The 15622-nt window shown below is 35.9% G+C and overlaps 2 protein-coding genes across 3 annotated transcripts in view; one reads left to right on the plus strand and one right to left on the minus strand.

Moving 5' to 3' along the window:
* LOC109840153 (WPP domain-interacting protein 2) overlaps positions 1–3832 on the plus strand; it is a 9199-nt gene extending 5367 nt beyond the window's left edge. For both annotated transcript variants that reach the window (XM_020408678.1, XM_020408679.1), the window contains one exon: positions 2949–3832. In XM_020408678.1, coding sequence (XP_020264267.1) covers positions 2949–3619 — 671 coding nt within the window. In that variant the 3' untranslated portion in view covers positions 3620–3832. The remainder of the gene's footprint in view (positions 1–2948) is intronic.
* LOC109843354 (zinc finger protein ZAT2-like) lies at positions 5444–8605 on the minus strand. Its single transcript, XM_020412288.1, has 2 exons — positions 8435–8605; positions 5444–6634 (listed from the first exon to the last, which is right to left on the minus strand). The coding sequence occupies exon 2, from the start codon at positions 6616–6618 to the stop codon at positions 5704–5706; it is 915 nt and encodes a 304-aa protein (XP_020267877.1). The 5' UTR covers positions 6619–6634; positions 8435–8605; the 3' UTR covers positions 5444–5703.

Below are 15622 nucleotides of genomic sequence, written 5' to 3' on the forward strand. Positions count from 1 at the left end.
ATCAAAAAAGGTTAATTCTCACCTACGAGAGTAGAAGATATTCGACCTCTTTTAAAAAACTTTTCCATAATTGAGTCACTATGTTAGTTCCATAAATCTTTCATATTTTGAAATTAACCCCTCAAATAATAGAAATTGCTATTAGGTCCGTCAAATTTTGACTTATTTTTAGATTAGTTCCTCCACTCAAGAATATAAATAGCAATTGGAGAGATTAAATTTGGGAAAAAAATTTGTGAGAATTGGAGGGGCTGATAGTCCACAACGATAGGTATCACTTGTAATCCCTGGAATTGCTACTTCTAGTAACGATTGGAGGGATTAATTTCAAAATAAGTTAGAATTGAGAAACCTAATAGGAACATTTTAGGGGCTAATTTTAAAATAACTTAAGAATTGAGTGAGTGGCCTAATTGCAATTTCCATGATTTGAGGGGCCAATTTTCAAAAAATGGAAGATTTTAAGGGAGCAGTAGCAAAAAAAACACCCTATTATTCAGGGGGCCAGGACCTTGTTGGGTCCTTATTGGCTCTGCCCTACATGTGTGTGTGTGTGCTCGTGCGCGTGCGTGCGGGTGCGCTTGCATGTGTACACTCGTGCGCTCGTGTGCGCGTGCGTGTATTTATTTATTTATGCATGCATGCAATATAGAGGAACTTGGTACCAAACATAACTTTGTGTGCTTGGTAGTGAGGTAGATCATTCTCATCCACTCACTCAAATGGGGGACCACATTCACATAGGTTGGAGAGTGAATGAGAATGAGACACCCACTACCAAGCACAAATTAAAATTTGTGCTTGGTACTAAGTTCCTGCATTTCTCGTCTCTCTCTCTCTTTCTCTTTTTTTTCCTCTCCCTCTCTTTCTCTCTCTCTCTCTCTCTTTCATTCATATATATCTATTATACTATGATAATATATATATACTTATATTATATCCTAAAGGTCTGCTGATAGGCTCTTCTTATCGCCTCTTGTGCATCTCCCATAATTCAAATTTCAAATTAACTTTTCTCATCTTTCTATAATTTATAGTAGGTCCTCTGTTCTCTTTTACATTCGTACTAAGTTCCTGCATTTCTCTCTCTCTCTCTCCGTCTCTCTCTCTCTCTCTCATATATATAGTTATATATATATATATATATATATATATATATATATATATATTATATATATATATACTATATATATATATATATATATTATATATCTACGAGGTCTGTGATAGGCTTCATTCTTATCATCTTGTGTGCATCTCCATAATTCAAATTCAATTAACTTTTCTCATCGTGTTCTATAATTTATAGTGTGGATACCTCTGTTCTCTTTTAACATTGGCCCTTGTGAGGAAAAAGAAACATAGACCCTTCTGTGGTGTTTCTTCATAAAGCAAGAAACTACCTTTTGAGTGTGATATAAGTTACTCATATAACTACCAAAAGTTCAACTGATATAAGTTACTCATAGTGCATATCTGAATGGTGTTAGTCAGACACTTGATGGATACATGTAGGATACTCTTTTGTGGCATATCCTAAATTCAAAGCAGATCTTAAATGTACTGAAGGACATATCATAGATACTTCTGATACTAAGAAGTTAAAATCTACTATAAGAATGATGGGTGCAGATTTCCATTTGATTTATAGTACATTAATTTTCATAGTTTGGCCAGTTTTTCTGTCAGGAATTTTATTATTCATGTGAATTTATATGAGTTGAAAATATTCACAACATGCAGCAACCAATTGTCACACTCTTGAGTTTTTCTAGCCTTACAAATTCATGTATAATTTTGTTATTGTCTTATCCGCTGCATACATGTGACGTTTTAGAATTGTGTCCATACTTTGTATTCATATGGTTCTTATCGGATGTATTTGATGCATCAAGTACAATGTGCATATATAACATTTTTTCCATATCTATGTCATATAGGTGTCCCAGTTAAAAGTATTGTCTTCATACCTTACATATATAAATATATGTGTATCATATTGTACAGTTTCCATGCTTCACTGGGCCACAATGGACGGACAGGAACTTGAGTATCTTGCAAAGAAACTATTGTAGTCTTCTATCTTGTTGGTTGAATTCTCAACATAATGATCCGAAAACTCATTCTTTTTATTTGAAAACGGGAGTAGCCAAAGTAGATTGTAACAGTCATCTAGTATGGAGTACAAACCTGTTGTTAGAAGACTAGTGCTCTAAGCAGAGCTGCGTGGTAGCTAAAAATTGTATCGTTGTCAAGGTATCGAGGCATCCCAACCTATTAGAGATCAGAGGTACATACATGTTGTTTATATGAGGGGAGCAAACTGAAGTATTACATGTTTATATGAGGGGCAATTAAAACATTCTTCCTGAAATGATTCTATTCTGGTGTCTGGTTCATTTTCATTAGCAACAAAATGATTATTTCAAGAAATTTGTTCATTTCAATTCTGTATGATTTTGAGATTTTTTATTTCTTTAATAATAAATTTGGGTTTGTTGAAACAACGGTTGCTTGTGCAACATATGCTCATATTTGCTTAAGCTATTAAGTTATCATTAGAGGGGCATTTGCAGTAGTTGAAACTACAACATCTAGTTGCAACGAAGCAATTGCAGTTGGACAAAAATGACCCAGTTGCAAGCTTCCAAACACAGCCTCAGTATTTTCTGCCGCAGGATTAGCTTCCTCCGTATCTATCCATTTACTTCCGCGAATGCACTCTACCCAAGGTTTTGCACAAGAAAATGCCGACAAGCTTATGTTGTCTTGACGTTTTCTTATTAGTAGAATGAGCATCACCACTGTCATGGCAGATCTGAATGACTAATAGTTTGGCTGTTGTTTATTGATGATTTCTTATAATTAGGATTGCAAATTCAAGTTTGTCTTGCATTAAAGGATGTTGCATAACTAAACAATGTTTTTAATGGTTTCTTTCTATTCAGAAATAAAAAAGATTGGGGAAATTGGGAATGCCACAGAATGCAATGACTTTGATGACCAATCTGAAGAAACAGAAGCCAGTAGTTCCCCAACGTTTGAGGCTCATTTACTTGAACTAAACCATAAGATAGAAAACCTTCAGTACAAATTGGATGAAGCATCTGCAGTTGTCAAGGCGAAGGAATTAAAGATAATTGACCTTGAAGACATCATCAATCAAACGCATCTTCCGAGCAAGGAATCATCTAGTACTACAGTGCCGACCTTTGAAGAGATGAATGACCTCGAATTTGAGCTTGAAGACCTATTCAAGAAGAAGATTCAATCAGAAATTGAGTTGTTGATCATAACTAGAACTACACAAAGTTGGAAAATACTGGCTGAAGACCAAATTGCTCTTCTTGAGGAGCAGAAATCTCTGGCTGTGGACCAAGCACATGCTTTACTCAGGCTGAACGATGCCGAGGAAAAGGCCATCAAGTTGAAGGATCAAGCAGAGGAATTAGATTCTCACTGCAAAGAACTGTTAGGAACTGAAAAGGTGTTGAAACTACAGAACAAAGTCTGTAAGTATTCTTTCTGTTGTTTCATTCAGCTTGTTCTCTTGTTTGTTGCGCTGGGGTTGTTTATGATTCAGATGATCCCTCCTTCCGATGATTTTGTACCCACTTAGTTTTGATACAAGTAGAGAACTGTTTTGTAATTTTTGCTTTTTCTCAGAAGTTTTTCTGTAAGATTTTCCCTGGAAATGGTGAGTTATTTCTTCACCTATTAGAACTCCCCAACTTGATACATTTGTTTTATGTATTTCCTCCATGTCCTTGTACTATATATTGGCTTAGACATGAATTTTGCTCATAATAAGGATGAGAATAATTGTGGAATAGCTTATGGGAGCATTTGCTCCATTTCTATCATGAGAATTTTCTGCTGTGTAGTAATACTTTGTGTGATATGATTGTGTACAAATCCCTATGTGAGGATTGTCTTTGCATGTTACTGATAAAATTGATTTTTTTTCCTCATTAGAAAGAGTTTTATATATGTTCTCTGAAGAAAAGAAAGATCATGTGTAGCTGGCAGCCTCAAGTTTTGAGTTTCGTAGCTGATATATTACCATTTAAAGATTGATGCTGAGTATTTTTTTTTTTTTTTGCGCCAACTCTGATTTATTGCGAAAAGGGGAAGGATTCTTTCCATTTTCATGAAAGGTTAGATAAAGAAACCACATTCTTTTCTAGGAATGGAATCAGATTACAATCTTTTCTACGAGAAAAGAGTGTTAAGAAATAAATATAGAATGAACACGATGTGTTATGATTTGTTTACTTTATACGAGAAGTCATATTCTATCTTATTTATTTCTTAAATAAAGGATGTGTTATATTTGCTAAATATGTTAATGTTAGAATCTCTGTTAGTTTATACTAAAAATGCCCATATAGCATCTACATGAAGACTTCAGTGAATAAATGAATATCAGGAGTAATTTAAGCAAATTTATTTAAATCTTTCTTTCTTTTTTGTTGGGGCTGATATCATAAGTAGATTCTTCCCAGAAGCAAATAATAATAATAATAATAAGGTGATTAGGAAATGTGATGGAGCAGAAGAAATATTTTCATGAAGAAGATGAAAGTATTATAACTCAAATTCATCTGAAAAGATGAAACCTTTTATGGCTATATAAATAATCTCCAAGTATCCAATATTCTAGCTCTTGGAGCCGTATGTGATGGTGTTGAGTTCTAAAGCCCAACATTAACTGTAATCAGATTCATCACTATGAGTCCTAGTGACAACTAAATAAGTCTTCATATACATTCAAATTTGACAATGGAAAAGACCCCTGATTCTGACTAAATTAGACCATTCAACAACAAAGAGAGCTTTCTGAGAAACTTGTGAGCTAGAAAAAGCTACAAGACTTTATAGTACAGTCCAAAGTTTACAACAAATAATTCTTCAAACGAACTACCAAGTGGGTTCCAAAATTGGATTATTCTGGAGAGGGTGAGGATCCTGACTAATTAACAGTTCATGCTTTGGTGAGTCTTTTGACAGAGATCTTTCGAATTTTGTAATAAGAATTTTTCCTAAATTATTTTCGTGGTTATCCCTCCATTTGGTACTCGTTTTGATTTTGACTTCATTAATCAAAGATGCGTTAGCCTTCTCTAATTTTTCTATCCAGAAAAAGAAACCGACTCTTAAATAATAAATAGGCAGGTCATTTTCCCTCTGTTATACTTGCGGTAGCTCTAGTATTAAATCTACAAATTTACTTTATATATTTGGGCAATATCATCATTACAGTCAAATGATCTATGAAAAGTTTAAACTTGCAGGATTACAAAAGTATATGAACAAGCAGTTTCCTTTAAGAATCCAGACGGAAGGATGACAGTAGTCAGTAATATTTCTTTACTTACACAGAAAATAAACTTCAGAGTAACATAATAATCAATACCTAAAACAACACAAATAGCTTCTCCAGATATCAAAATGGCTGTAACAATAGACCCCATATACTGGCAAAATAAGTGAGCGTATATTCATGTTCTCATATTAGAAACTAGAATCTGTCATTCACAAGCAACTGTTAGCATGCACAACTTCTAAATAAGACCTAAAGAAGAATTTACTAGAAAAGAAGGAAACCAAAATTTTCCCTATTTCCTCCTTTTTCTCACTAGTTTCCAAACCTAGGGGGGAAAAGAAAAAAAAAATGCTAGAACTCCAACTAATACTAAAACTTCAAACTGCAGCTCCGTATACTTCTTCAAACTGTGGAGGATACTCATTGAGATCAAACAGGCGAGACCCGCGATTTCCTCTTTCAACATTCTCCACATTCTCATTCTCATTTGCATTCCCAACATTCTCCAAAGCATTCCCGGTTAAAGGAGGTCCATTATAGTGTCTTCTCATATGCCCACCAAGAGCCTGACCCGTCGCAAAAACCTCGCTGCAAACCTTGCATTTGTGCTCAATTGCAGTCGCAGCCCTAGCATCAGCTTGAACAACTCCATTCTCTGTAACTCCCTCATGCGGCTCAGTTTTCTTATTGTGACTAGCTCGATGACCTCCCAATGCCTGGTGGCTAGCAAAAGTTCTGTCACAAATATTGCATTGGTAGGTCTTTGATCCCTTAGGAGATTCTTCTGGTCTTTTGACAGGCACTATGACTACAGTCTCAGAAATAATCAACAGGGTCTGTGCAGCAAATTCCTCTGGAGTAGTTCGCCCTCTCTTTGCGCGTAAGCCCCAGTTTGTGACCGTCGAGGTTGGATTGGATTGTTGCCAGTTTGTGACCGTCGAGGTTGGATTGGATCGTCGCCAGTTTGTGACTGTCGAGGTTTGATTGGATCGTCGCTTGAGATTCTTGACCGGTTTGTTTGCGCCCCGATAAGCTCTTTCAGGGTGAGACCTTAGATGACCATAGAGAGCTTTTGGGGTGGGGAAAATCTTTGGGCACTCTGGACAAGTGATCATGTTTAAATTGTTGGTTTCAGAGCTCTCAATTGCTTGCTGGGATTTTCCAGAGTTAGACTCGGTCACATCAGAAGATGTTTCTTCATTATAATCTTTCTCATGCATTTTTGAGACAGATCCATTCACCTCTGAATCAGCTTTCTTATTGCTGGCTTCCTTCTGCTGCATTGCTCTCATTTTGAGCTTCAGAAAGCTACAAATTTTATGACAAAATTGTAGTTAAGAAACTGAACAAGAGAAACTCTTTTGCCATAATATGTCAATTAGAAATCCATTGATAGAAAGCTCTCAGTCCAATTTTATGAAAAAAACTGAGTGAAAAAAAAAAATAAGACTTCTGCAGTAGCTTGTGTCTGTTACTCCCCTCATCAGTTATTAAATTAAGTAATTGAGATAACAAAGCATAAATGATAGCAGGATAAAGTCTCTTAATTTGCATAAAATTTGAAACACAAACAAGGAGAAAAACACCAAGTTTTCAATATCAAATGCTAAGTTTCAATATCAAATGCTAAGTTTCATATTAATTAGAAGGAGGCATAACTTCTTTTTGTTCATCACTGTCAGTTTCTTAAGCTAATAGAGCATTTTGAGAGCTGAAAGTTAAATGTTTTTAATAGAAAATAAATTGACACCCAAATTGAAAGGAATGAAACACACAGCTCTTCGTTAATAAGACCTGTTATCAAACCCTATATTGATATGACCCCACATCTGAATCTAATAGTAAAGAAATCAGAAAGTAGCTTCAGAAATCAGAAGTTTCTGCCGTCTTTCTACCAAATTCCGTGGAACCGTTTGATTTATTATTTTATTGTTAGATTGATACCCAAGTAAAAACGTGTTGATAAAATGTCAATTTATGGGGTCAAAACTGTCAATTTAAACAACAATTAAAGGGGGGAAATGGTTTTTGAAATAGGCAGAGTGAAAGAAGCTGGATAGCTAAATGGGACTCAACCTCTAAATACAAACTAAAGAAACTAGCTGAAGAATTACTAAAAAGAAATGATATTTTTTTCTGCATACCACATTGGGGTAAAAAATAACTTGCATGAATTCTTGTTTCTTTTCCATTAAAAAATCTGCACAGAACCTATCTGAAGAATCGAACCATTCAGCCGAAAACATGAGTGAAAATGTAGTTTATTATTGACATAAGCACATCAAGGAAAATCCAAGATATATAAAAGATCAAGCTGATGGATTGAACTCTCAACAGAAAAAGTTTGGAAAAAGATAAAAAATTTCCGTTACAAATCACTATTAGAGATCTTGTTAAACCCATCAACAGCATCCTTCAAATGCTCAGCATTCAATATATCTCACAAAACGACTATAGAAACTGGCAGAGAAACTTTAATTACATTGTAAAAAATTAGCTCAAAAATTATTAAAACATAGTTTCTTGCAATGCTTGATGAACAAGTGATCTGAGCAACAAAAAGGACAAAAAAAAAAGTGACAACAAAAAATAGACTATCACTCAGCTAATAGATGGATATCTCAGCTGGAAAAAATAATTATAATAAAATATCCCATCTAAGAAAACAGCTGAAAAATAGAGAACAGAGCACTTTTAGATTGAAAGATAAACAAGTTCAAAACTCCAAAAAAAAGATCAGAAATATCGAAAAATAGCTTCTTTCTGTTAAGAATTGTATCTTATGAACAATGGGGCGATGATCATAAAACAATGCAAAATAATTAAAAAAAACTAGCGTTTCCATTGCTTACTTGTTCACCAAGTAACCTTGTAAAAAAGAGCTATCACCCAGCTGAGCAGTTAACTTAAATATACCAGGTGCAGAAATTAAGATCATAAAAAATACAACTTTCATCCAAAAACCATCTTCACTGATCAAAACATCAAAACCCCATATCTTAAAATCTCAGGAAAAATCAAGTATTCAATGAAAACCCATCTCAGAAACATCTCAGAAAAGGACAAAAATGGCTTTTTGGTATCAACAAGATGAAAAGAAGCACTTACTTGGTCCCCAAGTTATCAAAGCAAAACCCAGAAAACCCAGCTAAAATCTTGAAACCCCCAGCTCAACTCAGTAGAGATTAGAAGATTAAGAAGAAGAGAGAGAAAAAGATGAAATCTTTGAGCAGAGAAGAGAGAAACAGTAGGAGGAGATGAATGGAAGCGACAAGAGTGATGGCTAATAAAAGACTCTCTGTTTTAGAGAGAGAGAGAGAGAGAGAGAGAGAGAGAGAGGAGATCGCGGAATCGTGATAGCTTTCCAAAATAACCACTAAATCTCCCGCGCGCCGATCCCTCTGTTATCTTTCCATACGTTACCGGGATTGAAATTTGATTGTTAAGTTAATTTTCATAATTTAATATACAGAAACCGACTCATTTTTATCTCTTCACTCATAAAATGTCTACACTGTACTTTTTCTTGATTTTTTTTAGAATCCTCGTACTCAAACCGTCAAGTAACTGAATCAAATAGTCTTGCGACCATTATCTAATACACAATCTATTTAACAACCCGTACATTCAAAAGAATTAGCTAGTTTCTTTTTCCTTTTTTTTTCACCCTGGAGTTGGATATAGAACAATTTTTCAAAACGGACTGATTTTTTTTTTTTTTTTTCAAAACCGACTGTTTTTTTTTTTATTTATCAAAATCGACCCGGTTTTGTGATTAGGCTGCTAATCACTATCCTAAATAGTCGGGGTTGGCAACCCCGACTATTTAGGAGGGTGTTAAACCCTAATTAAAGGGTGATTAGCAGGTTAATCACTATCCTAAATAGTCGGGGTTGCCAACCCCGACTATTTAGGATAGTGATTAGCCTGCTAATCACAAAACCGGGTCGATTTTGATAAATAAAAAAAAAACAGTCGGTTTTGAAAAAAAAAAAAAAATTTCAGTCGGTTTTGAAAAATTGTTCGTTGGATATAATCCCATGTATAAGTTCTGTCAATCTAGCACCTTATTTTATTTTCTTGAATTATGCACTTTTACTTGTGAGCCTTTTTTTCTTTTTTCTTTTTTATAATTTAGTTTGCACAAATGAAACTAGCAATACACAAAAGGAGTTTATGATGTTATTAAATGAATTAATTAATATGTAGTCTGTTTAGTTTTTTGGCAACATAGAGAGCAAACTCTCATCATCATCACAAACCCGTTTACGTTAAAATATAGTTGTATACGTGAATGCATTAAAAATAAATTCACCACTTTCTTCCATATTAAAAGTTTATTTATTAATAACTATGGGCATCAAGAAATTACCTCAAACATCAATTCAAATTTAAGATGGAGATGTCCCCGGGTCAGAAATAGGAGTATGACCTTTTATTGAAAAAGTTAGAATTAATCCTCATCTGTTACTGTAGGCATTATAGGTTGAAGTTTACAAATAATCATGGTGATCTCAAGAGTTACATGTATAAAAAAAATTCATTTCACAATTTCATTTTTATTTCTTTATTATGAATTACAAATGACAAATGTTGTAACTGTTGAGCGATGCGGAAGCCAAACAACCAAACCAACGTGCTACGAGAAATCAAATCAAACGAACGTCGAGAGAAGACCAAACAAACAAAATCAATACCACAAACACAAACAACCAATTTTAACGTGGTTCGGCAAGTTGCCTACGTCCACGGGGCAAGAAGAGGATAGGGTTTTTTACTAATAGAGAAGAAGAGTACAAACTGATATTACAAATCACTCAAACTCACCAATTAATCTCACCAACAAATCTCTAATTCTCTCCAAACAAAACCCTAACCAATAGCTCGGAAAATACCTCTTTTCTATGCTCCAAATATCCTTAATTTCCTTCTCAATTCTCTCTTCGAATTGTTCTATATATATATAAATCCTAAAATCATAAACATACTAGGAATTCTAAAACAAAAAACAATATTGATTAGGAATCCTAATAACCTATTACTAAAACAGATTTGGAATCATATTATAAAAACAGATTAGGAATCCCAATAGCCTGTTACCAAAACAAATTAGGAAACATATTAGGAACCTACTATCCAACAATTCTCTATCTCGACGAAGTTTTCTCAAAACTGAGCCGACATCAATACCAACCAAACGTCTCACTTGTTGCGTCCAGTACGAAGTGGAACAAATCTACGACAACGGACTCAATCCACAACAAGTCGAGAACCCAAACGAGAATGCGAACAAACTCTAAATATCGGTATCAACTCACCAAACCGGCTGCATCATAAATGACTGCCTACGTATCCTCTTGCCCAAGGAATCAAGCATTCACGTAGTTCACCCAAACGGCCTCTAAAGACCCTCAATCAAATAGAAAAGTTTACAACTCTTCATCAATATCACCAACGGATCTGCAACTGATAGCGCTCCTAATGGCCCTAAACTGAAACAAATCAAACACCTCTACCTGATGTGAACCAATGGCCGTATCCAAAACATGTCCACTAGCTGCACTCGAATTCAAAACTAACTCATCATCTGCATCCAAATCCAAATGATCTCCAAACTGTATCACCTCAGCTAGAATCACAAACGATGCAATATGATCTGGAGTATGTAGAGAAATCTCTATCTAATGTGAGTAGCATCACCCTCCACCAGCTGTGATATCCCAATGATCTGATCAACACTCTTCACTTGCTGAGAGTCAAATGTGACATACCTGCTCAGAACAAAATCAGAAGCTCCTAACTGATAATCAAACGAACCTATGGATCCCAAACGTGCAATAGGATCAAATCTCATATCCTCGATGTGACCAAATACTGGGCAACCAAATATCCGACACAACCCAAAATATGAAGCAGCTCCACTATGTTGAGTCCTCTTGTTTTGATGATGCTTTAACAAATAATTTACCACTGATCTTGTTTCCAGTATCTTGTTTAGTGTTGTTTTAGCATATACAGGTATATACAAGAATTTGACATACAACTCATTTATTGAAGCCATGCACATCTCTAGTCAATTCAAGCCCAGGCTTTAGAAGAATTCTTCATGGTATACTTAGTATAGGTTTATATATTGTGTGACATTCTATGAGCTCAAATACACACACATACATCATTTATGAATTTTTCATTAAAACAAAGGTTTTTATGCAAAATACATTCAAATATGTTTTGGGTCATATAAATTATGTTAATATCCTTTACTATGCCCATATAAAGTATATACAAGTTTTCATTTGTTGATTTGAACCAAAATGACAAAAACAACATGTTTTGAAAAACATGTATTTTAGCCTTTTTGCATATTCAAATGTTTTTACAAATGGGAAGAGCTATTTGAAAAATTCTTTTTCCAACATGTTCATATTCATGTTCATAAAATTTCCCCAAATTTTTATATTTTTTGAAAATTATTTGCTATTTTTAATATAGCTTCAAAAATCATCTTCAGAACTGATTCTGGCAGATTTCTTGTGATCAGTCGACTGATGTGTCGACTGAAAAATATGGCTGGAATCTTCATTTAGCCTCTGCTCCATTTTAGTCGACTGATGTGTCGACTGACCATGTCAGTCGACTGATAAGTTTACATCAGTCGACTGAAAAGCTGGCATTTGAACTTAACGATCAGCTCATCGGTCGACTGGCGCCGCCCGTCAGTCGACTGGCGCCGCCCGTCAGTCGACTGATAAGCTCTCCAACTGCTAGTTCTGAGAAAAATCTGGTTCTTGATTTTTGGGATATTTTGCTGGTCTTCATTGGGTTTTGTGCACTGTTTTCTCTTCCTATATAAACCCCCCAATGTCTTCTTCAGCAAATGCAGTTTTTCATGTGTTTTTAACAAAAGTTTAAAAGATTATCAAAGTTTGTTTAAGAGTTTTAGTTTGGTTTAACAAGAGGTGGCTTGCTCTTCAAATTGAGGAATCCATCCTCAATCTTCTTCAGCCTCTCTTGTGTTTTATAGAGAAGTTTTCTAACTCTATTCTCTAGCAATTTGTCCTTGATTATTTATACATTATTATTGCTAGTTTGTTGATTGAGTTAGATTTCATTTATTCTCTTTTATCACACGTATCCACATTTGAGCTTATAGTGTTTCATACAATATATTATTGTATAGTAGTGTGTGATTTAGTGATATTGGGATTCATTAAGTTCTCATCAATTGAAGAGAACATCAATTACTGTAATTGTGCTTATTGTGAGGTTCACTTTGTAATCCACTTGTACACCGAGAGAAGTGTGTGGCGAGAGTCGGGGATCGTCCCAAGAGGAGTTGCGTCGGTTGACGAACCTAGGGAGAGGTTGTATCCGAGCACTTGAGGGAGACACGTCTAGTTCCAACACTTAGTGGGTGTAGAGTGGGATTGCAAGAGTGTTGATTGTAAAGTTTTCGGTTAGCTAAAAAACCGAGTGTGAGGTGTAAATGTTATTCAGGTAAGCGTAGAAAACCCGGTTGTGATAGTGGATTTCTCCCCGGGAGTGGGGAGCGGAGACGTAGGACGAAAGGTCCGAACTCCGTGATCATATTGTGTGTTTGCATTGTTTATTTGTACACTATCACTCTTGTTTTGTTTATGTCTATTTCACCCTTGTGTTAAGTTGTATATCCTTACTTATATCACATTGTATATCTATTTTGTAAGAATAATTTGTTAATAAGTTTTTAATTGGCATAAAATCGGATTAGATTAGCATAAGACCCTAATCACCCCTCTAGGATCTAACACACCAGATCCAAAATCTCCACAGGCAGCAGTCGGCAACCTATGACCAAGATGACCCAAATATGTCGAAGTTTCAAAACCAAAACCAATGCTCGACAACCAACGCCGATCCCCCTCCAGTAAGGAATGGGCCATCAAAACTGGCATCTCATCTCGTCGCCCGAATGTCTCCACATCAATGAAGTGTCTCAAACTACCATGAACTCGACACAAATGCAAGAAAGAACCCCTATCAAAACTAGAACGACGGGTTACCTTTCTACCAATACACTTTTTCTAATTGTTATTGACTTCTAAGACTTCACACCAACGGGACCTGGTTGCAACCCACCAATGCCTAGAACAATCCCTAACTACGGAAACCAAATATCGATTACCCCTAATGATGCCTCCTTGAAAGGCCCCCAAATGTCTGACTGAACACCACCTAAAAGACCCATCGATCGATGAATAGAAATGCCAAACTCCACCTCGGTCTTTTTGCTTACACCAATGTGCTCAAAAGACTTTAATCTGCAGGTCAAAACACTCCTCAACAAACCATGCATGACATAATCAATCAAATAACTCAGCCTCAACAAATACCACAGTCTAGCCAAATCAAAAGAAGTCGTCAGTTCTCTATCAAACATCGTCTTCCCAATCAAATAATACAAATTATTCCTCCTGACGCCCTTCATCACAATCATGGACCCCAATGTGACCTTCAAACTTGAATCGATCAAGGTCACCCTATATCCTGCTATCACCAAAACTCTAAGTAAAATGATGTTCTTCTTCAACTGAGGAACGAACATCACTCCAATCAACTCCCGAATCACTCCGTCACTCATCCTAATCCGAACGGTACCGATACCACCAATAGGACATTCATGATCATTACCCATGAGCACGACCTCCCCTCTTTCCAACTCCTGGAAGCTGAAGAATCAATCCCTCCTAGGACAAATATGGGAAGAAGCACTCGAATCCAACATCCACTCTGTAGAGTCGGTAACACAAACTGACGGTAGTGCAGATAACGAGTAGCCCGAAGAATCCGAATCTGAATTATTATCACCAGTCTTGACAACATTCACCTCTGAAGCTTGAATAGTTTTTCCCTTATTCTTCCCGGCTCGATCAACCAACTTTGGGCATTCGGCTTTCCAATATTCATCCTCTTTACAAAAGACACACTGATTCCTACAAACTTCAAGATGTGCCCCTCTAGACTGTGACCTCCTACCACGGTTTGGACTCTTTGTTCTTGCGACCAATGCCCCCGCTACCGGCTCAACTGAAGTCTCATTATCCTTCTTTCGAAGCTGATAATTCACAAGTGCAGCGGTGACCACATTATAAGAAAGAGATGCATTCTCATTAATAAGAGTAAGAACGAAGGTCTCATATTCCTCGTCAGGCAAGGAACTCAACAGCAACAATGTCTTGTTCTCATCTTCAATCATCACATCTACGTTCGTCAAATCCGTAAGAAGCTTTGTGTAGTGGTTCATGTGATCACCAATAGAGGTCTCTTTCTTCAATTAGAAGTGATAAAGTTTCCTTTTCAAATGCAAGCGGTTCTCTACACTCTTGGTCAAATACTTGCCCTCTAGGATCTTTCAAATCTTCTTAGCCGAATTCTCATTGATCACATCATATTTTAAATCTTGAGTCAAACAAGATCTAATCACACCACACCACCATTCTATTCATTTTTTTCCAAACCTTCTCCTCAATGTCGTCCGGTTTCCCGTCCAAGTCCAAAGTATCTTTCAAATTTTGCGCATTGAGCGCATCCAAGACTTCACATCTCCAAAGACCAAAATTATTTGTGCCATTAAACTTCTCCACATCTATCTTCATAGAGTGGATATTCAAATTTTGGACAGTCTTCATGTCGGAAGTACCCTCCACAACTCCTTCTTTCCCGACCATCTTTCTCAAAGCACCAAAACAAATACGGAACAAATAAAGAATAGATCTAAAACTAAAAAAGATAGTCTTTATCAAAAAGATCTCACATTTATCACCAAACGAAGCCCTAGACGAGCCTCCAAAACGACCTACTCCTCCAAATAGTCCAAGCGTAGCCTGAGCTCTGATACCACTTGTTGAGCGCTGCGGAAGCCAAACAACCAAACCAACGTGCTACGAGAAATCAAATCAAACAAACGTCGAGAGAAGGCCAAACAAACCAAATCAATGCTACAAACACAAACAACCAATTTTAACGTGGTTCGACAAGTTGCCTACGTCCACGGAGCAAGAAGAGGATAGGGTTTTTCACTAATAGAGAAGAAGAGTATAAATTGAGATTACAAATCACTCAAACTCACCAATTAATCTCACCAACAAATCTCTAATTCTCTCCAAACAAAACCCTAACCAATAGCTCAGAAAATACATTTTTTCTGTGCTCCAAATATCCCTAATTTTCTTCTCAATTCTCTCTTCCAATTGTTCCATATATATAGAAATCCTAAAATCATAAACATACTAGGAATTCTAAAATAAAAAACAAAAC

Source organism: Asparagus officinalis, chromosome 5, assembly GCF_001876935.1.
Source record: "Asparagus officinalis chromosome 5, Aspof.V1, whole genome shotgun sequence".
Lineage (NCBI taxonomy): Eukaryota > Viridiplantae > Streptophyta > Magnoliopsida > Asparagales > Asparagaceae > Asparagus > Asparagus officinalis.